The sequence below is a fragment of the Pseudorca crassidens genome, chromosome 20 (assembly GCF_039906515.1).
Source record: "Pseudorca crassidens isolate mPseCra1 chromosome 20, mPseCra1.hap1, whole genome shotgun sequence".
Classification (NCBI taxonomy): Eukaryota; Metazoa; Chordata; class Mammalia; order Artiodactyla; family Delphinidae; genus Pseudorca; species Pseudorca crassidens.
In genome coordinates, this window is record NC_090315.1 from 14,767,015 (window position 1) to 14,792,938 (window position 25,924).

Here is a 25,924-nt window from a genome sequence, read left to right on the forward strand (position 1 = left end):
GTGATTCCCAAATGCCAACCTCTGGCAGGATGAGAAAACCAAGGACAAAGGTCTCCGTGTGTGTTGACATCTTGGTGCGTGATGCTAACTGCCCTCTCTTGGGAAGGGCCGGGATCCTAAGATATAACCTTTTAACCTTCTTAGGTGTTAGACATGATGGTGGTAACAAACGGTAGCTTTTTCTTTTAAAAATATCCTTAACTTGGCAAAATAAGAAGTTCACCACTCTAGGTTGGCTGGCAAATACTTTCCCAAATTTTCCTGGTCTGTGAAATCTCGAAGTCGGGGAACCACTGGTCTAGAAGAGCAGTCAAACTACTCCTCTTGGGGAGCGTAGATGTTCTTATTTTTTTTTAATGTGGAAATTTTAAAAATAAAGGGGAGAATCTAGGAGAGATGTACTAAACACCCACATTCCCAACTGATGGTCCGGGTTCAGGTTCCGGAGCAGGGCTGCCTGGGTTTGAACCTCCGTCCCACCAAGCCGCATGGTGGTGGGTTTGTGCCTGACCCTCTCTGGGCCTGTTTCCTCACTTGGAAAAGGGGGTAATAGGAGTTCCCTCCTAACAGGGCTGTTGTGGAGATGGTAAATCCTGTTCGTGAAGTGCTTGCACGGGGGCCTGACATGACAAACTGCTGTCCTGTCACCATATCAGCTCTCGGGTCTCTCTCCATCCTACGGAATCAGTCTCTCCAAGGGTGGGGCACGGGAACAAAAATTTTTTAAATTTTTAAAAAGCTCCCCAGCTGATTCTAATGCAGTCGGGTGTTCAGAAAACTCTGTCCTTGAGTTATCTTCTGTAGAAACCCAAGCTCGAGACCCCAGAAGCCAGCCAACATAGTGACACAGCAGTCTGACCCCTTAGTCTTGTAAAATCAACCCGAAAGGTCACATACTGGCTTGGTCAAACTCCACAGCCTATATAACCTTACGACCTTTTCTAGAAAGTCTCGCTGCCATCCCTGCTCTCCCCTCTGCAGATGTCCCATGACCTTTGGCAGAGAGTAACAAGAGGTGACCTAATCTTTCAGCGCTGGCGGGGCCACCAGGGCAGGGGGGAGTGACACACTCACGTCGCTGGCCAGCCTCTCATAATCTTCCATCAGGTGTTCATTCTCCTGGTTGACAGCCAGCACCTTGCAAATCCGGTTGGCAGCAGTCTCAGCCTGGGGCAGGGGAGGGGAAAGCACACAGTCAGGGCTGCCTGGGGGCTGCTGACCCTCCCTCCTGACAGGCACGTCCCCTGAAAGCTGGCTCATCCGTGGCCCACACAGAAGTCCCCAAGGAGGGAAGGAGAGGAAGCACAGCATCAGCAAGATGGGGCCGAGTGGCTGTGTCCTGACAGGCCTTTCCGGGGCCCCCAAAGCTTACTGCTGAGGCCCCCGCCAGGGGAGCTGGGCCTGTGGGCTCTCTCGACTTGGACCATGGAGGTGCTGAAGGGGACTAGGGAGCCGTACGCTCACCCACTGTGGGGGAAACGGACTCACAGGCCCTCCAAGAGGAGGGTTGGGTGAGGCTGGGTAGGGTCCTCCGCTAGGCTAAGGACCCTCCCCTTGGCTGGGAAGGGAGACCGCGGGGAAGGCCGAGCGCCAGAGAGCTGTGGCGGCGGGCAGAGGGGGGGGTGCTGGCGCCCCCCAGAGAAGTCTGGTGGTCAGTGCGCAGGCAGAGCATGCCCGGCCCCTTCCTAATCCTCCCCTCGAGGAGGCTGCTGAAGGCTCAGAGGGCGGAAGTCACGATGCACAGGGCGGAGGGGAGCCAGGGCTTCGGAGAGTAGGGAGCGGTGCAGACAGTGACTAGTCTCTGCCCAGAACTACAGGACAATGTCCTGCTTTGTCCTGCTGGGGGGAAAATGCAAGGACAGGAGAAGGAGGGTGAGGGATGCCACACAGAGACCAGGTACCTTTCAGGAAGCACAGAAAGGGTCCAAGAAGAAGAGTTGAAACGGCAACAGAACAGGAACAGAAATAGTGAGGAGGGTCTACAGAGTGGCGGGGAAGGAAAACAGAGAGGCTTGGGGGTGGCTCCAGACCTGGCTAGCTGCAGGCACTGACGCCCAGCCTCCCACTTCCACACGCTGCTCTGGGACAGGTGGGGAGGTGAGTGGGGGACAGCTGAGAGTGGTGCACACACACACACACACACACACACCCTGCTTCATGCTGCAGGACACAGGCCGACGGCCACAGGCAGTGCTCCTCAGAGGTGAGGTTCCCGAGGGCCTCGGCCAATGAACACCCAGCCCCTAGTGAGTGCAGGAAGCAGAGCCAAGATCGCAGCTTGTGGGGGAGTCGCGGACGTGAGTCCCTGACCCCAAATCTGGAGAGACAACCGGCACCCCAAGCTCAGCTCCACTGCGCTGTGCAGGCCCGCGAAGGTGCGGGCTGCTGGTCACAAGTGTTTTGGTTCACCACTGAGTTCCTGGCACCCAGCTCAGGGCTTGGCGTGTTTGAGGTACTCAAGAGTTGATGAATGAATGAGTGAGCAAAGGAACAAGGAGCAAATGCTTTAGTGACTAGAAATAAACTATCAGGAGAGAACGGGCAAACTTGGTGCTAGGGCTAGGGTTGCCCTTGCATTCATGAAACAAAACAAAACCCAGAGAGCACTCTTTTAAGAGACTGGATTGAACCTCTGGGGAAAAGACAGCCACAATAATAAAAGCATTACAAGGATGTCCTGGGAAGTAAACACGGGCCGGGGGAAGCTGGGCTCATAGCCGGAGAGGCCTGGATCCTGCACGTCCCTTGGTGACGGGCAGCTCCCAATAGGCCGGCCTTTATTTCCTCCCTCACGAGAGGGGCCCAGCTGCCTCAAAGACTCCCAAATGCTCTGACCTGGGCTTTCCTGCCAGTATCCCCTCCCACAGATGCCTCAAGGCCTCCGGTCCCCCACACCAGAGCTCAGCTCTAAGCATGAGGGGGCAGTTTGGGCAGAGAGAAGACACTCCCTCGAGGGCAGTGTGGTGGGCAGCGAGGCTGGCTTGGGGCCCGTGGAGGGGTGAGGCCAACACAAACGTGCTGTTAGTTGGGGTTTGTGGCGAGGAATCTATCACCGCCCACCCCCCCCCGCCTTCCTGCTAGGGTGAGGGGTCCCCTCCACTCTCCCTGCCTGTGTCCCCCCACAGAACACTCCGAACACGAGCTCCGACCACCTGCCGGGGAGGTGGCACGGGAAGTGGCAAGGCGGGCAGAGGCGGGCCACTCTGACTGCCGGGCCGCGGGCGGGGCGCTTAAGGGGCCAGGCACCGTCCTGAGCTCTTCACCCACATGAGCTCACTTCATCCTCAGGACAGCCCTGAGACGGGTACTAGCCTGCTCCACGTTTTCCACGTGGGAGAACGGAGGTGAAGAGACTTATCCGAGGTCACACTGCTGAGAGGCGGCCCAAGCAGATGGCCCGTAGGAAGGCCCCCACTGGCCTTGAGGCTCTGAAGGAGGCAGCAAAGTCCCCGCCCCGTGACTTCAGTGTCCTCCTCTTGTAAATGGGGATAACGGCACCCACCCCTCCCGGGGGTGTGCAGGGGACTCTTAGAGCCTGTGCACATGGAGTCCTCGGAGCAGTCCCTTGCATGCAGTAAGTGCTCAATAAATGAGAGCTCATTTCTTCTTGTTCTCCTCCCTGCCCAACTGCCAACGGTGACACAAAATCAAGCTGCTGGGAATACACCGCTGGCCAAGACCAGACACCCAGGAGGCAAGTGGAGGGGACAGAGCCGGCCAGGCCTCCACGTGGGGGCAGCTGGTCACCATCCTGTGGAAGCAGAGGGCTCCTGACAGGCACAGCGGGGGACACGTGAGGTCAGCCAGGCTCGGGGAGGGCCGCTCCTGGGAGCAGACACTTCTGACGGCCCTACCTGTGTCCGCGGGGCTGCTGGGGACAGCGGCCTGACGATCTGGGTCAGCAGGAGCAGGCCCAGAGCCTTTCCTGGGGCCTTTGGGAGGGGACAGAGCTGCAGAGAGGGGCAGCAAAGCCAATGCTCCGGGCAGAGGCACAGCCAGCGCAGCAGGCAGGTGGCCGGCACGGATCACGGAAAGGGCGGGGCGGCCAAGCAGAGCAGCACAGGCCCAAGCTGCGCTCTGCCATCTAAGGTGACACTGGGATTCAGCTGCCTTGTCTGAGAAACCAGGGTGCCACCACCCATCTCACAGAGTGGGCGGTATTCACAGAGACTACCTGTGGTGTCTCGACACTGGGCCAGCACCGGCTCGGTGGTGGCAATGGAGGCCCACAGTCACAGGAACCTGCCAGACTGGGTCGGTCCTCAGGCCGCAGCCCGGGCAGGGGGACGTGGGGGTGGAGGGGTGGCAAGGGCGAGTCTCCAGCCACAGCAGTGAGGGTGCTCCCGCCCCAGCTCACCTTTTGAGCCCCCGAGAAAGCGTGGTAGAAGCAGGACACGTAAGTCATGATGGCTTTCTCATCTGGCCTCAGAGTGCCTACAATATCTGCGCAGAGAGAGAGAGAGAGAGAGAGAGGCAGGAGAGAGTGAAAGACGCAGGAAGGCCGGCCGAGGCCCGAGGTTCATGCGGAGGAACAGCGCTTGCTCTGGACTGGAAGCCAGACCCTGGCTCCGGCCTGGGTGGGCATGTCTTGCCGGGGTTTTGTAGAGGGGAAGGGGGAGGGTCTGAATAAGATGGATTCCTTTTCGAACCAGGCCTGAGTTTGTGAAACACTAGCAAGGAAGCCTTGTTTAGGGCTGGAAGGATCAGGTGTTATTTGATCTTCCTGGAAACATAAGCAAGATCCTGTCCGGTGTGACCACCTACCACCTTAGCATAAACCCCTGGTGGTCTCCTGATGTCCCCAGAATAAAACCCAAACTCCGGATCCCAGACTACGATGGTCCTGCACGGCCTGGGCCCGTCACGTTTTCCGACCTCATTTTCCTCCCCTCTCCTACTCTTCTCCAGCCATTCCTTGAAAAAGCCATGCTTATTTACACCTCAGGGCCTTCGCACTTGCTCCCCCCTCTACCTGGAACACTTTTCCTACAGATCTTCACCAGGCAGCTCCTGCTCATCTTGCCTCCCCTGACAGCCCCAGCGAAGCAGCCCCCACGCTTCCCCATCCCACCATCCTGTCCCATGCTCTCGACTGCACTTATCACATGAAATTACTCTATCTGTGGACACGCCTGTTGTCTGCCTTGCCCACTAGAATGTAAGCTCCATGAGAGCAGGGACCGTGCCTGACTCAGTCACTGACTATATCCTAAGTGCCTGGAACAGAGCCTGGCACAGGTCAGGCCCTTGATAGACAGTGTGGGCAAGGACTGAATGGGCGGAGGTGCCAAGGAGTCAGGGGGTGGCTTCCAGTCGGAGAGAGACCGCTGCCGTCTGCAAGAGAAATGAGGTGAGCACGGGAGGCGAGAGGCAGCAGCGGCATTGGGCAGTGGCAGCGAGGTGGGCCTGCCTGGCCCTGCCCGGTACCTTCTGCGCTCCTGAAAAGGCATGGTAGAAGCTGGACACATAGGTCATTATGGCCTTCTCGTCGGGCCGGGCCGTGTTCACGATGTCTGCAAGTGAACAACAAGGGTTAAACCGCCCAAGCAGGGGCGGGTGGGGCGGGGGCGGTCACCCACTGGATCCACAGGCTCCCAAGGCCACAGCCATCCTGGGAGAAGGACCCTCAGAGCTGATTCCACGGCCCTTGGCGACTCCAGTGGGCTTGGCTTGGCCACACCCTTGGCCCCTCCATCCCCCATGGTCACTGGAAAGGCCAAGCCTGTGGGAAATGGATTAAAACGAGGCCACTTCCTCTCTCTGAGAGTGGCCTCAAGGGGCTGCTAGACGGTCAACCCCAAAGGCCACCAGAGGCCAGAGGCATGGGTCCTGGCTGGGGGTGGTACATGGCTGGGAAAAGGAGCAAAGCCAGAAAAGGAAAAAACACTCCACTTTGGTGGGCTCCAGACTCCGAGGCTGTGGCAGGCAGGGAAGGCAGAGGCCTTGGTTGTTTGCAGGAGTCAACCCTCCTGGCGACCTCCCTCGCCCCTCCGGAGGGAGGGGTGGGATCAGTCAGGAAGGCAGGGCACCTGGGCCCAGCCCAAGAGGCAGCCCCTGAGAGCTGACCCTTCAAGGACCTCTTCCCCACCACCTGCACCCCTGGCTGCTCAGGCTGCTCCTGCTCTGGCTCCCTGGGTGACACCACTGTCCCCAGTTCACGCTGATTCATTCAGGCGTTCTGGCTGGCTCCGCCAGCTCCCTGAGGCTACTGCAAGACATGCCCACAAAACAGGGTGCTGACTGAACAAAAGGGATGTACTTACCCTCTGCATCCAACATCTTGGGGATGTCTAGGTATTTCTCAGCCACTTCAAAGGCATTGTTCAGGTTGGTGACGGGGTCGTCCTGGGGGAGGGAGGTGAGGGAAGGAGGAGAAACTTGGTCAGGGGCAGGATGCACAAGCAGAAGGAACAAGGGCTGGCCCGGAAGGGAGGGATCTTGGGAAGGGCTAGGACTGGAAAGGGTCCTTCAGGCAGTTCTCAGCCACCTGTGCTGCTGCAGGGATCAGTGAGGGGAGGGGGGACACTCGGGTAAAGTCAATTCCTACCCAAAGGAATGCCTCTGGAAATCTTTGTGGGGCAAACTGTGGACCCTTTCTCCAGAGACAATGCAGGCGTGCTCTTTTCTTAGAATTTCCATCCATCCCCAGACCCCAGATTAAGACCCCTGCCCTGAAACCCACACTGGTCCAGACCTGAGAGAGCCCTGGGCGTGGGGGGTGGGGTAGAGAGGGAACGGAGTGCATCCACGTTCTAACCTCCCTACTCTAACTGCCCCCGTTCTAACCTCCCTACTCTAACTGCCCCGCTGCTTACAGGATGAAAGGCACTTCACCCTGACCCTCCCTCAGGTGCCTTCACCTAGGCTTTCCAGCTAGAGCCCAATACGATTACTCACTGCGGACTGAACGGGCTAAGTGCAGGCCTGTGCCTCCCCAACCTGGGATGCCCGCTCTCTGGCCCTCAACTGCCTCCTCCCCAGAGGCCCTGCCCCCACCGGGTCAGCTCAGGTGTGCCTTCCTTCCTCTGGAGCATTTGTCCGGCCCCATCCCCTCTCCACTCCCACGCAGCCTGAGCACATGCACAGGGCCCTGTACGGCTGGTTTGCTCTGGACGCAACTGTCCTGTCTTCCCCGCGAGGCTGGCAGCTCCTAGAGGGCAGAGCCTGGGTCTTACACGCTCTGTACAGGCAAAATACAACAGGACCCCGCCCGGGACAGGGCTGTCGGCGGTGATGGTTTAGAATTCTTTACCCCTCCCCAAATGCTTCCAGAATCTAGAGGGTTAAGGAAGGGCGGCTATTAAGCATGGCCGGCCAGGCCCTACAATAACCCCAGGTAGCTGCGATGACCAAGGAGGGAGAAGGGCAGTCCCCAAGGGGAGCAAAGGAGGCGAGATCAGCCACCGAGCCTGGGGTCTGCTGACAGCTGGCACAAGGCCCTCCCAGTCTGCCCATCTGAGCACAGAGTCCAGCTCTGGACGCCAGCAACAGATGGGCTTGGGGGCGGTGGCCCGGAGCCAGGGTCAGACTCAGGGTGTCTGTGGGCCACTGAGGGGAGCAGGAGACACGTACCTTTCTCAGCTTGTCGTACTCAATCAGCTCTGGTCTGTGCCGGTGGATCAGGGCATTGAAAGCAAGACCGTCCTTCCAGCTGGGGATGGAAAGGCCAAGGTTATGAGTGGAGCCCCCCCACCGTCATGGGAGGGCTGCAGGCTGTGGGCACCCACAGGAATGATTAACTCCCACTCAGTGAGGTGGTTTAGAGTGTGTGCCTGGCACTGTAGGCAGACGGTGTGGCCGGCTGGCCGTGAACCTGGCTGCTGGAGCCAGACCATCTGGGGGAAATCCCAGCCCTTCCACTCGCTGTCAGTGTGACCTTGGGCAAGTCCCATAATCTCCTGCTACCTCAGTTGCCACATCCGTAAAATGGGGATAATACAGTACCTACACTTCATTGGGCTGTTGTGAGGATGAAATGAGTAAATATGTGAGGCTTTGGCCGATACCTGACAAATGACAAGTGCTTTGAGTGCTCGTTACCAGGGTAGCTGTGACCTGCTGAGCACTGTCCCTGCAAGGCCCCACTGAGCCGGGCAGGCCACTGCAGGCCCTCTGCACCTTAGCTGACCTGACCCGTGGGCTGGCTAAATGCCAGGATGTGGCTTGACACGAGGGGCTCTGTTCAGAGGAAAGTGACAGCTGGTCACAGTCCATACTAGTCACACTGGCTCTTTCATGGGTCAAGGTTAATGACGCCTCCTTAGAAAGACCCCCCTGGCCCCCGACTGTGGTACTCTTCCAGTTACTTTCTATCACCTTATCCTACTTTGTCGTCTATGACTCCTCTCACTACCTGAAATTACGCTGTTGGTTTCTTCACGCCTTTGTGAACTACTGGTCCCCCTGCTGTGGTGTTACCTTCCAAGCGTGGGGACTTTATTTTGGTGCTGCTGTATTCCCACTCTTGGCATGGAGTAGGCATTCCATAGACATTTAGTGATTGAATAAATAAACGAGTAGAAATGCACAGGGACTTCCCTGGTGGCACAGTGGTTAAGAATCCGCCTTCCAATGCAGGGGACGCGGGTTTGATCCCTGGTCAGGGAACTAAGATCCCACATGCCTCAGAGCAACTGAGCCCGCAGGCCACAGCTACTGAGCCCACGCTCCACAAGGAAAGATCCCACGTGTGGCAACTAAGACCTAATGCAGCCAAAAAAAGAAAAAGAAATGCACAGAGGACCAGCCAGCTGGTGGCAGGAAAAGGAAGGAAACACACAGAGGAGCTCAAGGGAGGGACCAAATGCTCTCAATGCAGAGCACAATGGTCCCCAACGTCCAGTGCCAGGGCTCCAGGAAGCCTGAAGACACAGCAGGACCTCTGTGGATCCCATGAAGCCCCGTTCTTCATTCCTACGTGTGCCCTCTCCCTGGTCCATCCACCCCAGGAGAACACCAGAGGCTCAGAGAGGTGAGGTCACAGAGTCACACCAGATCTGACCTCGGGGCCGCCCCCAAAGCCTGCACTCCTAACCCCCGGGCCATGCCACGCTCCCAGATCTTGTGTGGCACTGACCACACTCACCTCATGGACACACTCATTTCCCGCCCTCAACCGAGGAAGAACAGGCTCGTGCAGGCCGAGTCTTGTTCCTCTAGTGGACACAGTACATTTTTCCCAACACTACATTCACTAGCAACCGTAAGGATGGCAGGTCCCTCTTGAGAGGTCAAAACAAAGGAAGAGCTTTGTTGTTGCTTCTGAGTTACCTTGCTTGGGGAAAAAGAAGATTCTAGAGGGCCTGCCAGAGTGCCGGGCCTTAATGCCTTTAGCCTGGGACGGCGAGGTGACTGCTGCCTCCCCCAGGGGACGCAGGGACCTTGCCAGGGGCTCACGGGGGCCAGTGGCAGGGGGAGGGGCCGCTGAGAGCTGGCACCTCACAGACCATGACAACACCACAGGAAAAGAGAGAGGGTGGGAGGACCGCATCTCAGGTCCCAGGAAGCAGAGTGGGAATGATGTGGGCCGGGTGCTTTGGCCGGCGCTCACCTGATGTGGAAGTTCTGCACGTTGACGTTCTTGTACGGGGCCGTCTTTCTCTGGCACCAGAGAAGGAGCCCTTCCTTGGCAGAGGTCTCTGCAAAACACATGAGGATGGTGAGCACTGGCCCAAAACTAAGCGCTCAGAACCCAGCCCCGGTGGATTGCACTTTCGGCTCGGGCATAAGGGTCGCACAGAACCTGGGGGAGAGGCCCTTGGACGGAGCAGCAGCAGTGCCCCTTCCAGATGCGGGTGGGCGCCTGCTGATCCTAACAGCACGCCAGGCCCCGAGGAGCAGTCCCTTGCCTGGGGTCACCCCAGAAGTGGCAGTGGCAGGCCAGTGTGAGGGCCTGAACCGGCGCCATGTTTCTGACCCCAAAGCCTGTGCCTTTAGCTGGCAGGACACACGGCCAAACAAGCCCTGATGCGGGCCTGCCCACTCAGGGTCTCTAGACCTGGCCGCAGCTTCGAGGAAGCAGGGAGGGAGGGCCCCAGGAGGTCCGTCCGTTCCCCGTGGACAGCTCTGACTGTCCTCAACACACTGGGAGTGCTACAAGTGACCAGATAGATGCGCTCCCTGCTGTGGTCTGTCACCAGGAGCCCCCTCTGCACACTGGCCCTGTGGCTTTTCTCATCCTGTGGTGGCCTGGACCAACCCCAGGTCCATGGAGGCCAAGGTCCGAGGGTGGGAGGCTGAGTGGAAACATAGGTGCTGACGCCCAGGAGAACGAGGCCAGGCCTGACTCTATCACTAGTTTGCTACTTGACTGTAAAATGGGGCCACACTTGACAAGGGTGGTGTGAGGGTCCACTGAGATGGGCGGCTGCGGGGGGGACCCTTCACCTGCAGCCTGGGCCAGCACCTCTACTAACCACCCCCAGGCAGGGCATCTGAGTGATGTCTGGACACAAGAAAGAGCCTCAAAGCATGAAGACAAAAAGCCCGAAATCCTAACTAAGTCCCCCCAGCTCGGGTGGAACCAGGGTGGGGAGGAGAGGCTGTTCTTTGCCCGTGAGCAGGTCCTTGGCTCTCACCTTCCACAGAGATGTCCTGGATGGCGAACCTGAGGATGATGGTCCAGATCATTCCCAGGGTCATCTTTGCGTTGCCGTCCACAATCTCTGCACACAGGGAAAGGGGGCAAAGGGCAAGAGGGTTGTTAAAACCAGAGTGGGACTCCCCAGGCGGCCCCCGGCCCTGTCTAGAGATTAACTCCAATCATCTGAAAGAGCTGCCTAGGCCTGTCCTCCACCACCTTCACTGGGAGAAGATGTCCCCTGAACACTCCGGGAAGTGCTGTCCCTAAAGCCTTCTGCTGCCTGGCACCTTCGGGCTTCCATCCCCGTGTATTCTCGGCCACGCAGGCCTCTTCCTCTCTGGGCAGCTCATTCTCTTGACCCAGCTCAACGGACTGCTCCCCGCTGAGCCTCGTCCCAGGTGTTGGGCCTCCGTTTCCAGGACCCACCACACCTTATGGGCATGTCTCTTGAGAGTCTGCCCACTTCCTTCCAATCCCACTGCCGCCACCTTCGTCCGAGCCACCGTCGTCTCCCTCAGATCCTCCCGTGCTGCCTCCTCCATCCCCACTGCGATCCACCCCACGCGGCAGGCACAGTGTTCACTGGAACAGGTGCACCGGATTTGTGTCGGTCGCCTGCTTTGTGTTCTGGAGTCTGGCTTACAAGGCCTGCCCTGCGTGACTCCCACCTCCCTCCCCAGCATTCTCCAGCTCCGTCCTCTCAACAAGCCAGCTCTCTCTTGTTTTAAGGATCTCACACCTTCTGGCCCGCCACAAAGCGCACGCCTCGACCCTTTCCTCACATGGCTGGTCCTTCCCAGCCTGTAAGGCTCTGCTTATATGTCACCTCCCCAGAATGGCTTCCCTGACCGTCCCGGTGCCTCTCTCCCCAGCACCCTGCTCTTCCCCTCACACACTGATATGTGCTGGTTTGTCTAGTTGTTCACTGTCTGCCTTCGTGATCACCTCTGCACCCCGAGCACCTGGACCCGGCCCTTGAGAAAGACACGGTGCTGGAGGAAGGGGAGAGTGGGTAGCACAAGGTCCAGCTGATAAGTGCGTGCTTTTTTAACTAACCGAAAACCAGCCTCTCTCCCAAACTTCTGGGAGTGAAAGAGAAGGGTTTGGACCACACGTTCTTCAGCTTCAGCAGCTTAAGAGAAAAACCACTTCTGCAACGCTCAGGCACCGTGTGTCTGCAGCCAGGTGAGGGAGGTGCATGCAAGCGGCCTCTTCCTGGGGCCCATGGGCCCAACGCGCCTTTGGCGGTCCTCTCAGGCCTGCCACCCCCACGCCTCTCACACACTGGATGCAGGAGAGAGGATGCAGAGAATGGAGGGGACACTTCAAGAGAGCTTGCTCACCAGCCTCGAGAACAGAAAACTCTAGGCGGGCTTGATCTGGGAAGGAGGCACGATGGTCCCCCAGAGGATGGGGCCCAGCCTTCCCCGAGGACATGCTCGCTAGGAAAGGGTGGGTGCTCTTTTAGCCACTGGAGAAGCTCCCCACAGCGAAGCCATGGGCTGACGGCCGAGGGCACCTCTCGGCTTGAGGGTTTCAGGAGAGGAGATATGCGTAGCTGGCCGCCTGGAAGCAGGGGAAGGACACGTTGTCTGTCCAGCTCTCTCCCAGTGTTAAGAACCCCCACGGCCGGAAACGAGGCCGAGCCTTCCCAGCGTGGGGTGAGGGCGGTGATTCATTCAGGAAATCTATGCTGCGTTCCCCCCGAGGGCCAGGCACCCCAAAGCCGGGGACGGACACAAGCTGGAGAGGAGGCCGCAGCGCCCATACCCAGCCGCTTCCACGAGCAAGCTGGTCACGGAGAACTCAGAGAGTCCCTGTGAGGGGAGGAAGACGGCCGCTCTCATGACACATCCACCAGCTGCTTCTTGGACCTGCAGCTGTGTCTCCGACTCCCAACCCCTCTCACAACCCCCACGAGGAAGCCACGTTCCTGCAACTGCCTAGATGGTGTGGAGGGACAGGGAGCTGGGGGTGGGCGGGGACTGGGGCGCTCAGGTATCCCAAAGCCCTCGGAGCGGCTCCAGTCAGCTGTCCTCCAGAGGCCCGACGGCCACGGGGATTGGGAGTGAAGCAGCTTGGGCATGAATGGAAAACATTTTTAGACTGAGTTTTTCTCCAGATGAAAACTGATGACTGCCACGGGTCTCTCCTCTAACCCCTTCTGTATTTACAGGCTAGCATCTGAGCAAAATCAATGCAGCTGTGAGAAGCGGAAGGCTGGAGGGGAGCCAGGAGGAAAGAGCCATGCAAGAACAGAAAATCTCAGGGTCTGACTGAGTTCAGGGTTTTGATTTTTTTTTTTTTAAGCAAACACCAACCACCTCAGCCGTGGCATGCGAGGCTTGGCAGCGCTCCCTGGAGAGGTCCCGGGTTGGGGCAGAGCCCTGGAACGCGGGATGCGCATTCTGGCCCGGAGTCCTGGCCAAATTCTCGGAGCCCTGCCATTAGCGGCAATTAGTTTTCTTTGTTTTTCTAAAAGCTGGGACAACATGGATATGGGGGTGTAGGAAACCCTGCTCTGATTAATGACCAGAGCTGGGAGCCCAGGCTGATGGGGAGCTTCTGGGCTCTGTCAGGCCTCGCCTGGTCTCCAAAGGCGTCTGTGAGACAAGAGCCTGCACTGGAGGGAGGGCACTCCGCTGCTCTAGGGAGGGCTCGGAGACAAGGGTCACAGTTCCAGGTGCCCGCACGGGGCGCAGAGGATCCCGGGTATTCTGTCAAGAGGCCACACTCTCCCAAGCTGTGCAGCCAGCAAAGTCTGCTCACTGACCTTTGGGCTTACACTCCCTGACACCGGGCCTCAAGCGCCCTCCCCTACTCTGAGCGCTCCTGCCTGCAGACACCAGACAGGGCCTAAGGGCGAAGGTGCTGCTGGCTCAGAGAGATGCCGTGTCACATGTCGGTCTGTGTCCCTCAGGCCCGGCACCAGGAGGGCGAGTGAGGGTGTCCGGGGTCCAAGTCAAAGCCATTCCTCCCCCTGTGCCCCTCATGACCGGGTGAGCTGGATTTCCTGGTCTTGGGCTGGATTATCCTTTGGGGGAAGGGAGGGAGGTCTGTGGGCCCAGCATCACATCAAGGGCAGTCACTGTGGTCGCTGCTTGGTGTATCTGGGCTTTAGGCACCCCCAAGTGCTCTCTCTGCCACCAACACAACTTCTGTTCCCAAGGCAGAGGTCGGGCCCCATCTGAGCTCACCTTCCGCCCCAATGGAGACCAGCTTGACTCCTTTGCTGGCGATGAAGTCCAGTGCCTTGTTCACATTGTTGATTTTGTGCACTCTCATCTTGCCCCGCTCCGGCTTAGGTAACCGCTCCCCTGAGGGCCAAACACCGAGAAAGAGAGGGAGAGGAGCTTCAGGGTCCCCGCTGCTCCCCAGAACAGGCCCATGCCAGCGCAGTGCTGCTACAGCTGGTAAAGGCCCCGCTCTTCCCTGAGCAGCAACGGGACGGCGGGGTGGGTAGCACCCCGTGGGCACCCGCAGGAGGGGGCCTCACCTGAAATGACCTCCAGGAGGAGCATGAGCTTGAGCCCGTCTCGGAAGTCCTCGTCGATGTTCTCGATCTGCGTGCCGGCCTTCCTCAGGTGGGAGTTGCACCAGGCTGTGAAGGTCTGGGGAAGCAGAGGAGAGCATGGCTTGGAGGGTCGGCGTGTTCGTCAGGGCTCTCCAGCAAAAGGGCCAGGTCACAGCCCTGACCCTGCGACAGCACGGCTGCCACGGGGCCCTTGCTCAGGGCCAGGTCCTGGGCCCCACCTTTTATCAACAATGACACTGTTTCTGGTCTTTACAGCGACCCAGGCAGGTGGATCTGAGGACACTGAGGCTCAGGGCAGTTACCAGACTACCACTTGGTCAGCCAGGTGACGAGTGGCAGAGCGTGGACTGGAAGCCACGTCGGCCAGCCTCAGAGCAAGTGCTGGCCCCACCACACCCTGAGTGAGCCCACTGCACGCATCGGGCAAAGGTGCTGACAGAACCGGGTCCTGAGCATGGAAACAAGAAGCAGGGGTCCAGCTCCCGCGGACACGTTCTTCTAGACAGACCCACCAGCCCTCCATCCCCCTGAGCGGGCAGAGCAGACCACAGGTCCCCACGGCCCTGGCTCCCTTCCACCTGCCCCTCCCCTCAGGCAGGGGCAGCGATTTCCCCATCACTGGCACAGAGATGACTTGGGACAGGAAAGCAGTTGGAAAACAAGCCTCCTGTAAATTCAAGGTTTGCTCAAGTCAGTCTCTCTTCGAACTGCCAGTAGCCCAGTGGCAACACCTCCCCCAAAGGCCGGGCACACAGATCCTCCGAGCCTTGTGGCACCCCTACATATGCTGTTTCCCTAGAGGCCAGACACCCTCTATTCCCTGGAGAACATCCCACGCCCCACCCTTCCACATCTTAAGATCCAGTGTATCTGAGGGGGCTGGAAGGCAAGTGGGAGGCAGGCACCCACCCCCACCAGGGTTAGGCAACCACATCTGAGGAGGAACTGCCGGAGGATCACAGGGCACGCGGGTGCTGGAAGGCGAAGGGGCCTTTTCAGGTGGAGAGGCCCGTCGATAAGAAGCCCAAACCCCAAACCAGAGCACAGAATGCCCGAGTAGTAACCACCACTCAGCCCCCTGCTGGCTGAGGCGTGTTATCAGACTTCAGCGCCAGGGGTGCACGTCCCATCAGTTAAGGTGCATGTGCCCAGATGCCTTCTGTGGAGACAGGCCCCTGCAGCAAGATCTGGGAAAAACCCCACGCCTGTTTCTCACGGGAGTCCCTCGCTCTGCCCTCGTCAATCTGCAGGGCCCAGCGTGGAGGTGGGCCGACAGCCAGGAACGCGCAAGAGCCCATGTGCACCCGGGTACCGGCAGAGTCCATGTGGGGCTGAGGGGCTTCCAAGGAGCCTCTGGCCAAGGACCATGTGTTTTGACAACTGTCACCAGCCCTGCTCATTCAGAGACTCAACACGAGGCCCCTCCCAGACAAAGAAGCCGCCTGATTAATACGCTGCACCACAGGTACAAGGTTTCCTTCCAAACCCGAAGCGGGGGGAGGGCTGCGAACGGGCAGGGCACCCCGCCCGCCTCCCGCCAACACGAAGAAGAGTTCTTCCACCTCGGAGACGGACACCCACGTGAGGCTGTCTCCTCAGCGACGGGCACCTTTACCCCGCTTCCGCCTCGCCTCAGCCCGCACCCACCCATCCCACAAAAACAGTCCCAAGTGCGGCTCCTCCGGACGCCCCCACTGACTTGCTTGCCCCACCCCGACTCTGACTCGGATGCCCCCTCCTCGTGCAGCTCTATCACAGCACCATTGTCTCTGCTTCTGCCTCCCCACAAGCATGAGCTACTTTGGGCTCTGGCCAGGAGCAGGTTCTCAGCAAGGCATCCGCCTTCCCTACCTCGCTTCCCACGCTCCTTCCCCTCTGCAGCTCTCAATTCAGACAGACCAGGGCTACACCACTCATGTGGGCAGGTTACCCAACCTTCCTAACGTCAGCTTCTTCATCTGCAACCTGGCGATGAAGACACCACCTGGGTCACGGTCGGTGTGAGGGTTCGAAGCAGCAATGCCTGTAGAGCACACGGCAGGTGCTCATAAGCGGCAGCTCTCCGCACAGCCCGTGCTTCCCAGGATCTCCTCCTCTACCAACACCTGGCCCGCCTCTTCCACTGAGTGCCTTCTCCGTCCCCTGCCTGCCCCCGCCACCGCACTTGACCCTTGGCATCTCTCTGACAGCATTCTCCAGTCATTTTGGGTCTTATTGCATGTGTGCGTGCTCCCAGGGAGTAGGAATTAAGTCTCACATCGCACATGCATTTAGAATGCCCAGGGCTGCCCTGGTGGCGCAGTGGTTGAGAGTCCGCCTGCTCGTGCAGGGGACACGGGTTCGTGCCCCGGTCCGGGAAGATCCCACATGCCGCAGAGCGGCTGGGCCCGTGAGCCATGGCCGCTGAGCCTGTGCGTCCGGAGCCTGTGCTCCGCAATGGGAGAGGCCACAACAGTGAGAGGCCCGTGTATCGCCAAAAAATAAAATAAATAAATAGAATGCCCAAAGCACAGCAGCCTCGGTGGTGGGCAGCGGGCGGGCGGGGAACTCAGCCACCCTGTAAAGCAGAGGGCAGCAGCAGGTCAGGCTGGGGCAGGAAGTGGCAGGGGATGCTGGGCCTCTGCTAAGGCATGTACCTGAAAGATGCTGCGGGGCAGCAAAGTGGCCCATTACATCCCGTGGCCGAGGATGCAAGAGGGCAGTTCCCAGAGGGCAGGCGTCCCTGGTGCTGCGCTGCTGCTGGGCCGAGATCTAGGTGCCTGGGCTGCAGGGAGAGCTGGGCACGTGTCTGAAAGGCAACCCTCTCCGCCTCGGCCTGCCTGGGTTACACCTGGGGTACACCTGGGGTAACCCTTCGGGGTTTGAATGCCAGCCCCTCGGCTTACTTCTGTGTTTCCAACCAAGTGACTTGGCCTACTTCCACCTCAGCTTCCTTCTCTGTAGGATGGACTTATCAGAATCTACCTCCTGTATTTGCTGTAGGGCTAAATGGGGGGGAATGCTTTAAAACATCTGGCACAGAGCTTGGCATCAAGAGCCAGATGGACTGAGCATGTGCACACATGCAAACTCAGCCACCCCGGCCGCTTCCCATTCCATTCCCAGGAAGGATGGATGAGAGCCCGTCTCTCTGCAAAGGCCCTTACCCCACGGCCATGGGTGGAGTGGTAGCAAGATACAGCAGACCCTCACTCCAACCTGTGGAGGCTCTGAACGAACCTCGCCTCATTGGGTTCAGGTAGTCTGTCCTCAGAAGGTCACGGCACCGTCCACCCTGCAAACATGCGTCCCATCTCTGCACCTTTGCTCAGCTTCTCTGGGCAGGAAACAAGAGCTCTGACTTGGGGCTCACACAGACCTGGATTCCAATCTTGCCTCGGCCACTGAGGCCACCTGCCGGCAGGGTAACCTCGGGCAAGCAATGAGCCTCAGGTTCCTTGTTGGTGAAATGGAGGCAATAACCTCCCCTCTTAAATGAGGATTAAATAAAACAATGCAAGTAAATCACTTATGACTGTGCCTGGCACAGATTAAGTACTCAGTGTTATACAAACCTCAGGGAAAGGACTATTTTTAAATAAATGGTAACTCTGCCCTGTACTTCTGTCTCCCTGGCTGGAAGCAGGCAGAGGCCCAAGCAGAATACAGAGCGGGTGCTTAGGGGAGAATATCCACTGGCCTGGTCTCGCCTCGGTAGTGAGGAAAAGCCTGTGGATATTCTCCTGAACCTGACACACGATGGGAACCCCGCCGACAGGCCTCCCATCCTCACTCCACGGCCTGCGCGGCCCTGTTTTCTCCTCCTGGAAGACGAGGAGCATCTACTGACACCGGAGGCTTGCTGGGTCCTGGGCTCGGGGCGAGGGGAGCGGGAGTCACGAGGCCCTCCTCGGGAACGAGCCCACCGTGCGCAGCCACTGCTCCACGCGGCATGACTGGTGAGTAGGAGCTGGAGTTCCAACGGGACATGAAAAATTCATAGCTTCTTCTACTTGGCTACAAAAATAACATTCTGCTTACTCACTCCCTCTCCCTACCCAGTTTAGACTGAGATGTGTGGGGTGGGTAGTGTGGAGGGTGGCTGCTATAGATGGACGTCTCGTGGGCCCACTGTACCCCCTCCACCATGCAGATCTGTCAGAGCACGAGCTACAGGGCCCGACTGCCCGAGCGTGGCAGGCCCCACGGGCTCCGCGATGCCCAGGTCCCTGTGGGGCGGGACATATCCACTCCCACGACAAGGGAGGATTCGCTACATGCCGAGCCGGGGCCAGGCCTGGTGCTGAATCCACAGCAGTGAGCAAAAGCAGACCCAGGCTGCACTCTGAGGAGCTCCCACTCTGAGGAGGAAGAGGACGGATCTCATTAACCAAGCAACTACTCAACTACAGAAGAGACACCCTTAGGAAAAGCGGTAACAGTAACAACCACAGCAGATACTTCTATAAGCTAACTAGGTGTCGGGCACCGTTCTAGGCACTTCGTCAGATGTTAACATCTCTCATCCACAAAGCTACTTTGTGAGGTAGTTGCTATTTCTGGCCCATTTTACAGATGAGGGAACTGAGGGTCTGACAGGTGACATGACTTGCCCGCAGGAAGTCACGCACCTGGAAAGTTGCGGAGCTAGATTTAAAGCCAGGTACTCTGGCTCCAGCAGCCACACTCTGAGGTATCAACCTGCATTTGTCCTCTTCCCTCCCACCCCCAGAGAGGGAGCTGAAGAGAGCGTTTAGCATGCCAGGGAACAGCTCCTGATCTACTGGCCGGAAGGACATGTGGAAGTTTCCCTATGGAGAACGAGTAAGATGAAAATAAGGGAGACTTTCCAGATAATGCGAACAGCATGTGCAAAGGCCCTGTGGCAGCGAGAACAGAGCCCAGCTGGAGAGAGGAAGGAAGGGAGTGAGGGAGAGCAGGCTGTGTCATGAGGCTGGCAGGGCCACCCTCATGGGGCTGCTGCTGTGTGGGGATTAACCCAAAGGGGGCAAGGGTCAATGTGTGATGACCTGGGAAAAAAAGAGGGTAAAGGGCCTCTACGAGAAACTTGGCAGGAGGAGGAAGGCAGAGGAGCCGTGTTGGAAATGCTGACAGTTGTAACCAAGCAAGGCAAACTCAAGGTTTCATTTGGGAGGGTCCGGAGCTACTGGCCCTCTGTGGGAGAAGGGAAAGGCAAAAAGCATCTCAAGCTCATCTGGGTTTTATTGTCAAGGTCATTTTCCAGGGGCAGTACTGATTCTGAGCAGTGGCCGTGTCCCCAGCACCTCACCTAAGAGGCGCTCGATGCAATCACCGGGCTGACAAATCCTGACTTGGAGGCCTGATTAGGCACTGGGCACGGGAGGAAGCAAAACAGACCCAGAATTTACATTCTGATGGCGGCGGGGGTGGGGTGGCCAGTAAATGCTAATTGCTAGTTCTTACCATTTACAAATAGCAAGTGTTTAAAACCTCCAACCCCATGGCCATGTGAGATATTATCATCTCCATTTTACAGATGAGGAAACTAAGGCAGGGAAAAGTTAAGTGACTTGCCCAAGGTCACACAGCTATTAACACAAATATGGGGCGGCCACTCATTCCTCTGAGGGGAATGCTACCTACCGGCCTGGCAAAGCAGAGCCCGCAGAACCTAGTCAAGAAGGGCCCCGCCCAGCCTCAGTCCCCAAACTGGAGCTGAGCTCACAAAGCGAGGCAGGCAGGGCTGTTTCCCTAAAAGCCTACCTGCCTCTTAAAGGGTGGCCTGAGCCCAGTGTGGGAGGCCAACGCTGGCCGTGCTGCTCCAGGCCTGGCCCTGCCATCCTGTGAAGGGAGCTTGCACCCAGCCCTTGACCTATCTAGGGAGGAAGGAAGGATGTGGAGTCGTCTGCCTTTGAGAACACACGTGAAAAAAAACCACAGAGAATAGCCCTCAAAACTTGCCTCTGCACACTGGCAGCCTGTTAAAGATTCTTTTCTGGTTGTTAAAATAGCACAGGGTGTAGGGGGGAGGCGGGGTGGAAGAAGGGAGGACGAGCTTGTTGGTTTGTTTGGGATCCAGTCACCACTCCCTGTGCCGAGGCCCGAAGCCCATGCACTGGGGAAGGCAAACCTCAGAGGACACCCCCCCACCAGCTGTTTCTGCTTTGTCACTGTGTGTTGGGGGAGGGGGAGAAGACCTAGCATCACAGGTCATAAAAGTCCTTCCTGTGTCACAGGGACCCCTCCCAGTTGCCAGGATGTGGGGTGGCTGTGTGAATGAATGATGCATATTGTTCGGGAGGTGAACTAAACGGCCAGGAATGTGGCAGCAGTGGGCTTTAATGAGCTATTCATCGATGACTCCCTCCCCCAACCCAAAGAGGTAAACCCTCTTGATGCTGGGGCAGTCACCAAGGAAGAAACAAACATTCAAAAGACGTGGGGCAACCCGGTGGTATTCCAGCGGGCAGAGTGATGCCAAGGGCAAGAAAGAAGGATCCTGGTGGGATGCGGCTAACCCAGCTGAAAAAACTTTCCTTCCCTTTTCTTCTTACCGACTACGTGTCACAAAACATGTTCTTAGTACTGAAGGGGGTGGCGTGGAGGGAAATGTCAGTTGGAAGCTGGAATTCCACTAAACCCCGACTAAAGGGAGTCTTTTGCAGAGTCAGTTTGGACCTAGAAATGGGCTCACCTGCGACCTCAGGCTGGGGCAAGTGTGCTGGCTCTGATTATTAGCACTGGCGAAGGAGAGCTCCTGGACCAGGGTTGGGGGCTGCGCTATTTCTACCCGCCAGCAGATGCTCACATGTGGATTCCATTGACTCCACACTGGACAAGACTTTAGGAAAAACCGTTCGCTGTCTCGTGCTGCACCCCCCGCCTTCCGCTGTGTATACCGCCCACCCCCTTAGCAGAACATCACAGGCCAGCAGCCTGACCCAGAAGGACCAGCTGCATATCTTTGCCGGAGGACCAGGGCTGGCTGGAAGAACTGCAAACTCCCCCAGGGCACTCGGAGGCAAGACAGGGTTCCCTAGGGAGCTGGGAGTTTTCAAACCTCGTCTCTGCAATACCGTGTTGGGTTTGCCGCTCCGCTGGGGCGTTGGCTGCTTTGAGGGGGAGGGCGCCACCCTGCCTCCTGAACGCCCACCTTGCCTGGTGTGGCCTCTGACGCTGCCCATGGTTCCTGCTTCCACAGGACCTCAGGAAGGGTGTCCGGGGCTTGGACACAGGGGAGGGACAGCTATTTATTCCTAGGGTAGGCACCCACCCTTCTTATCACCCATCTGCCAGCTACTGCCAGGCTTCAGGCAAGGCCTGGCCCCAGTGGGGCATCTTCTCAGTTCCTGAAAGCAGAGACTGCTCCCCTGGCCCCTGGGCTTCATCACCAACTATAAAGGTGCTTTCAGGATCCGATGGCTAAGCCTTCCGGAATCTGGGTTACCAGCGAGCGGCCCAGGCAAACAGGCGATTGCCCTGGCAACATCTGCACGGATCCATCCAGGAAGTCTGTGAAGCCTCTGGAACGGTTTTGAGATTATACATGTGAGTGCTATTTTGAAGATCCACTGCCTTTACCAGATTCTGAAGATAAAAACCAGGGACCATGCTGAGAGAAGAGAAAATGATCCGGTCATGATGACATGACCACAATTTAGACGGGTGCAGCAACATGGGACTCAGAGAGCCCTGCCAGCATGGGTCATCGAGACCAGCGGTTCAGCGGCACAAAGGACACATTAGCTGCCTGTTCAGGACCCAACTCCATATCCAGCCAGGGACAGAGCAGGCGTGCTGTGTGTGCCTGCCCCATGACAACAGAACCTAATTTGAAAGCAATTACAGGGAAATATGGAATGCTTCTTTCTTATGTCCTGGCCTGCTGTTGCCTTATTCGGAGTTTTCTCGGCCTACATGAAAAAGCTGACTTCCCAGTCGGAGGAGAGGTATAAATACCGCAGAGTGGAGTAGAGAGCATTCCAAAGGTCCTGCGTGTCCATCCAGAAACCAGCTCTTTCCCTCACGACCCCTCCCAGTAGCCAACATTCCTGCGTCAGCCAATCTCCTGCGAGGCACCAGAAAACGTGTATGTTATTGCTGCAACAGGCTGATTCTGGAGTGTAGTCCCTTCCTCCTGAGAAATGCTGGTCTAAGACTTTCTTCTAGCTCTTTACAGCCTGCTTAGTTCTCATCACTCAGGGTTTCCCTCATGCCATCATCCCAGGGTGCCTTCCCTGACCCAGCTATCTCCACCATGCTGTCACTTCCCTCTGCTTTGTTTTATTCACTGCACTTACTGCTATCAGAAATGAGGTTCTCTGTCCATAACCAGTCTCCCTCCCATGTGTAACATAAACTCTATGAGAGCAGGGTCCTATTTGCTGCAGGACCCACTGCCTGGAACGGTGCGCCTTGTACATAGTAGGTGCTCAGTAAATCCTAGAATGAATGGAACAGGGTTGGTGCTTCTCATGGCCAGCCATTTAGGACTTCTCATGGTTTCCAATCCCATTTTATACTGGTGAGGGTCCCTACTTAGGGATAAGTCTATTTTGCTTTCAGGAGTTCACAGAAATAATCCTAGAGCTGTAGACGTTCGAAAAACAAGCCAGGGAAGACAATGCCCTCGGCGTGCCCCTCCAATGGAAGAGAGGAGCCCTCAGGAGCCCTCTTCGCTCAGGCATCTGAGGCCACTGGACTTGCAGAGACCCTGGTTCATGGGGTTCGGGTCTGGGCCTAGACAGGGGCGGAGCAGTAGGTGGGCTAGAAGGAGACAGTTTGAGGAGCTGACAGACATGTCAAGACATCAGTCTGCCAGGGTCTACAAGGGTGAGGAGAGGACAACATGGCACAGTGCTCCAGAGCAAGGGCTCTCGAGTCTGAACAAACGTGGGTCCGAATCCTCACTCTGCCACGCATTGTGTGTGGCTGCAGAAAATGAACTTCCCCTCTCTAAGCTTCAAGTTCCTCCCCTGTAAAATGAGGGTAACAGACATGACGGGTGTGGGCACTCAACGGGATAACACAGAAGCAGCACGGCACACAGCCTGGCAGACAGTGAGCACTCAACAGAGGTTCTAGTCATTACTATATTATTCCTATTCCGGAAGGTGCCGTCGTTGGTAGCAGCGCTGCAGTTGTTGAAGCCACACCTCCACCCTAGGATTCGCCAAGTTGACGGGCTGCTTTCTGGTGGCTGACACAAAGCCGTCTTCCCCCAAACCTCCCCTCCCCTTTGCCTGGCCTCTTGACTACCAAATGAGTAAAGGAATATAATGATCAGATCCGGTCCTTCCTGCTTCCAGAGATCCTTCAAATCCTGGCTTTACAACAGAATTACCCAGGCACTTTTCTGGTTCGTTTGCATTTTCTCTCTCTAATATTTACTGCTTTAAGCCATTAAGCTTTGAAAAGGCAATTTGTTATGCAGCAGTAGATAACTAATACAACATAGAAGTAGAGCAGCTGGATCACAGGCGTGCATGTACTCTTTTTAATCATGTTCATAGTTTGGAAAATCAAATTTTTAATTGAATTATAATTCACATACCATAGAATTCACCCCTTTAAAATATAAACATCGGTGAGTTTTAGCATGAGATTGAAAAACTATCACCACTATCTGATTCCAGAAAATTTTCATCACCCCAGAACTGTCAGCAGTAACTCCCCATTTCTCCTCCTCCTGCCCGCCAAACCAGCCCATGACAACCACTAATCTACTTTCTGTCTCTATGAATTCGCCTAATCTGGACACTTCATATGAATGGAATCATACAATATGTGGCCTTTTCTGTCTGGCTTCTTTCATTCAGCATGTTTTCAAGGTTCATCCACAGTGTAGTACATTCCTTTTAGACTGAAGATTCCATCGTATGGACATACCACATTTTGCTTATCCATTCATAAGTTGATGGACATTTGGGTTATTTCTACCTTTGCTATTATATATATCTGCTATTATGAGTAATGCTGCTACAAACGTTTAAGCACAAATTTTTGTGTAGATATGTATTTCTAGTTCTCTTAGGGATATACCTAGAAGTGTAATTGCTGGGTCATATGGTAAGTCTATGTTTAATCATTTGAGGAACTGCCAGACTGTTTTCCAAACAGGCTGCACCACTTTACATTCCCACCAGCAATGTATGATAATTCCAATTTCTCCACATCCTTGCTAACACTTGTTATTATCTGGCTTTTTGATTATAGTCACCCTAGTGGTTGTGAGGTGGTACCTCATTGTGGTTTTGATTTGCATTTCCCTAATGACTAATGATATTGGGCATCTTTTCATGTACCATTTTCTAATTGTATATCTTCTTTGGAGAAATGTCTGTTCTAGTCCTTTGCCCATTTTTAACTGGTTTATTTATCTTTTCATTATTGCATCGTAGGACTTCTTATATATTCTGGACAATTGACCCTTATCAGGTGTATAATTTGCAAATATTATCTCCCATTCTGAGGGATGTCTTTTCACTTTCTTAATAGTGTCCTTTGAAGCAAAAAGTTTTTTTTTAATTTTGGAGAGTATAGTTTATCTATTTTTCTTTGGTTGCTTATGGTTTTGGTGTCATATCTAATAAACTACTGCCTAACCCAAGGTCATGAAGATTTATGCCTACGTTTTCTTCTAGGTTTTATGGTTTTAGCTCCTACATTTAGGTCTTTGATCCAGTTGGAGGTACTTTTTTGTATATGGTATAAGGAAGGGGTCCAATTCCATTCTTTGCATGTGGATATCCAGTTGTTTCAGCACCATTTACTGGGAAGACTATTCTTGCCCCAATGCATATGTCTTGGACCCTTGTTGAAAAACAAAGGTCAATAAATGTATGGGACCAGAAAGCTTCTTAAAAATGCCTGAACTTGGGCTTCCCTGGTGGCGCAGTGGTTGAGAGTTCGCCTGCCGATGCAGGGGACACGGGTTCGTGCCCCGTTCCGGGAAGATCCCACATGCCGCGGAGCGGCTGGGCCCGTGAGCCATGGCCGCTGAGCCTGAGCGTCCGGAGCCTGTTGCTCCGCAACGGGAGAGGCCACAACAGTGAGAGGCCCCGCGTAAACGCAAAAAAAAAAAAAAAGCCTGAACTTTACCCCAAGCCAAATGAATCAGATTTCCTGCGGGTGGGTCCCGGAATAACGATATTTTACAAATGCTCTAACATGAAACCAGGGTTTGAGTGTAACGTGAAGCCAGGGTTGAGAACCACCACTCAAATCTAACCCCTTGTTCTAAAAATGAGGGATCTGAAGCCCAGGCAGAACCGGTGAGCCTTGCCACTGCATTTGTTAGACTGGACTGGACTCTTGGAGCTAAAAGAAACCCCAGAGAAGCAGGGGACAGGCAGCCCAGGGTAGGGAGGTACCCCAGTCTGAGCCTGTGTCTGTTCTCAAATGGACCTTTCCAGAGCCATCTCACACGCGGAAAACCAACCAACCAACCCAGAGCTACTCAGATTACACTCCAAAGAACTGGGTCCTCCCTGAGGGGGAAGAGCCTGCCCTCCCCACACAGAATCCATAGGGAGATATGGGTCTGAACTACAGGCAGGTGGGGCCCACAAGGTAGACGCAGGAGGCAGTGCTCCGCTTTCAAAGGAGGGCTTTTCAGCAGGAAGAGGAGATGGGTGAGGCCTACCTTGAAATTAGCTACCTTTAAAAGAGAAAACTTCCACTCCCAAAAGGCAGTTTTAAAATTAGGGCAGCAGCAGAGGTTGGGGCCCTGCCCTCCACCTCTCCTCTGGCCCCATCTGGCATTTTGCTGTGGAACAATCAAGCACAGGGGGCCCTTCACCTGGAGAAGAGGGAGTCTGAGCTACAAAAACCCCATTTATTTTCAA

General features: G+C 56.2%; 1 protein-coding gene and 1 long non-coding RNA gene across 6 annotated transcripts in view; one reads left to right on the plus strand and one right to left on the minus strand.

Annotated features, from left to right (window-relative positions):
* Positions 1 to 25,924, minus strand: part of ACTN4 (actinin alpha 4) — a 72,566-nt gene that overhangs the window by 14,442 nt on the left and 32,200 nt on the right. For 3 of the 5 annotated variants that reach the window (XM_067718507.1, XM_067718509.1, XM_067718505.1), the window contains exons 2-9: positions 14,079 to 14,193; positions 13,780 to 13,899; positions 10,578 to 10,664; positions 9,551 to 9,638; positions 7,573 to 7,651; positions 6,264 to 6,345; positions 5,428 to 5,513; positions 1,075 to 1,167 (exon numbers count right to left, since the gene is read on the minus strand). In XM_067718507.1, the coding sequence (XP_067574608.1) occupies positions 1,075 to 1,167; positions 5,428 to 5,513; positions 6,264 to 6,345; positions 7,573 to 7,651; positions 9,551 to 9,638; positions 10,578 to 10,664; positions 13,780 to 13,899; positions 14,079 to 14,193 (750 nt within the window). Of the gene's footprint in view, positions 1 to 1,074; positions 1,168 to 4,357; positions 4,444 to 5,427; positions 5,514 to 6,263; positions 6,346 to 7,572; positions 7,652 to 9,550; positions 9,639 to 10,577; positions 10,665 to 13,779; positions 13,900 to 14,078; positions 14,194 to 25,924 lie in introns of all 5 variants that reach the window. The other 2 variants (XM_067718508.1, XM_067718506.1) reach the window with 1 other exon arrangement.
* The window catches only part of LOC137214578 (uncharacterized), a 30,364-nt gene continuing 22,196 nt past the window's right edge, over positions 17,757 to 25,924 (plus strand). Inside the window, exon 1 of the long non-coding RNA XR_010938943.1 lies at positions 17,757 to 18,055. This is a non-coding gene — a long non-coding RNA (uncharacterized lncRNA). The remainder of the gene's footprint in view (positions 18,056 to 25,924) is intronic.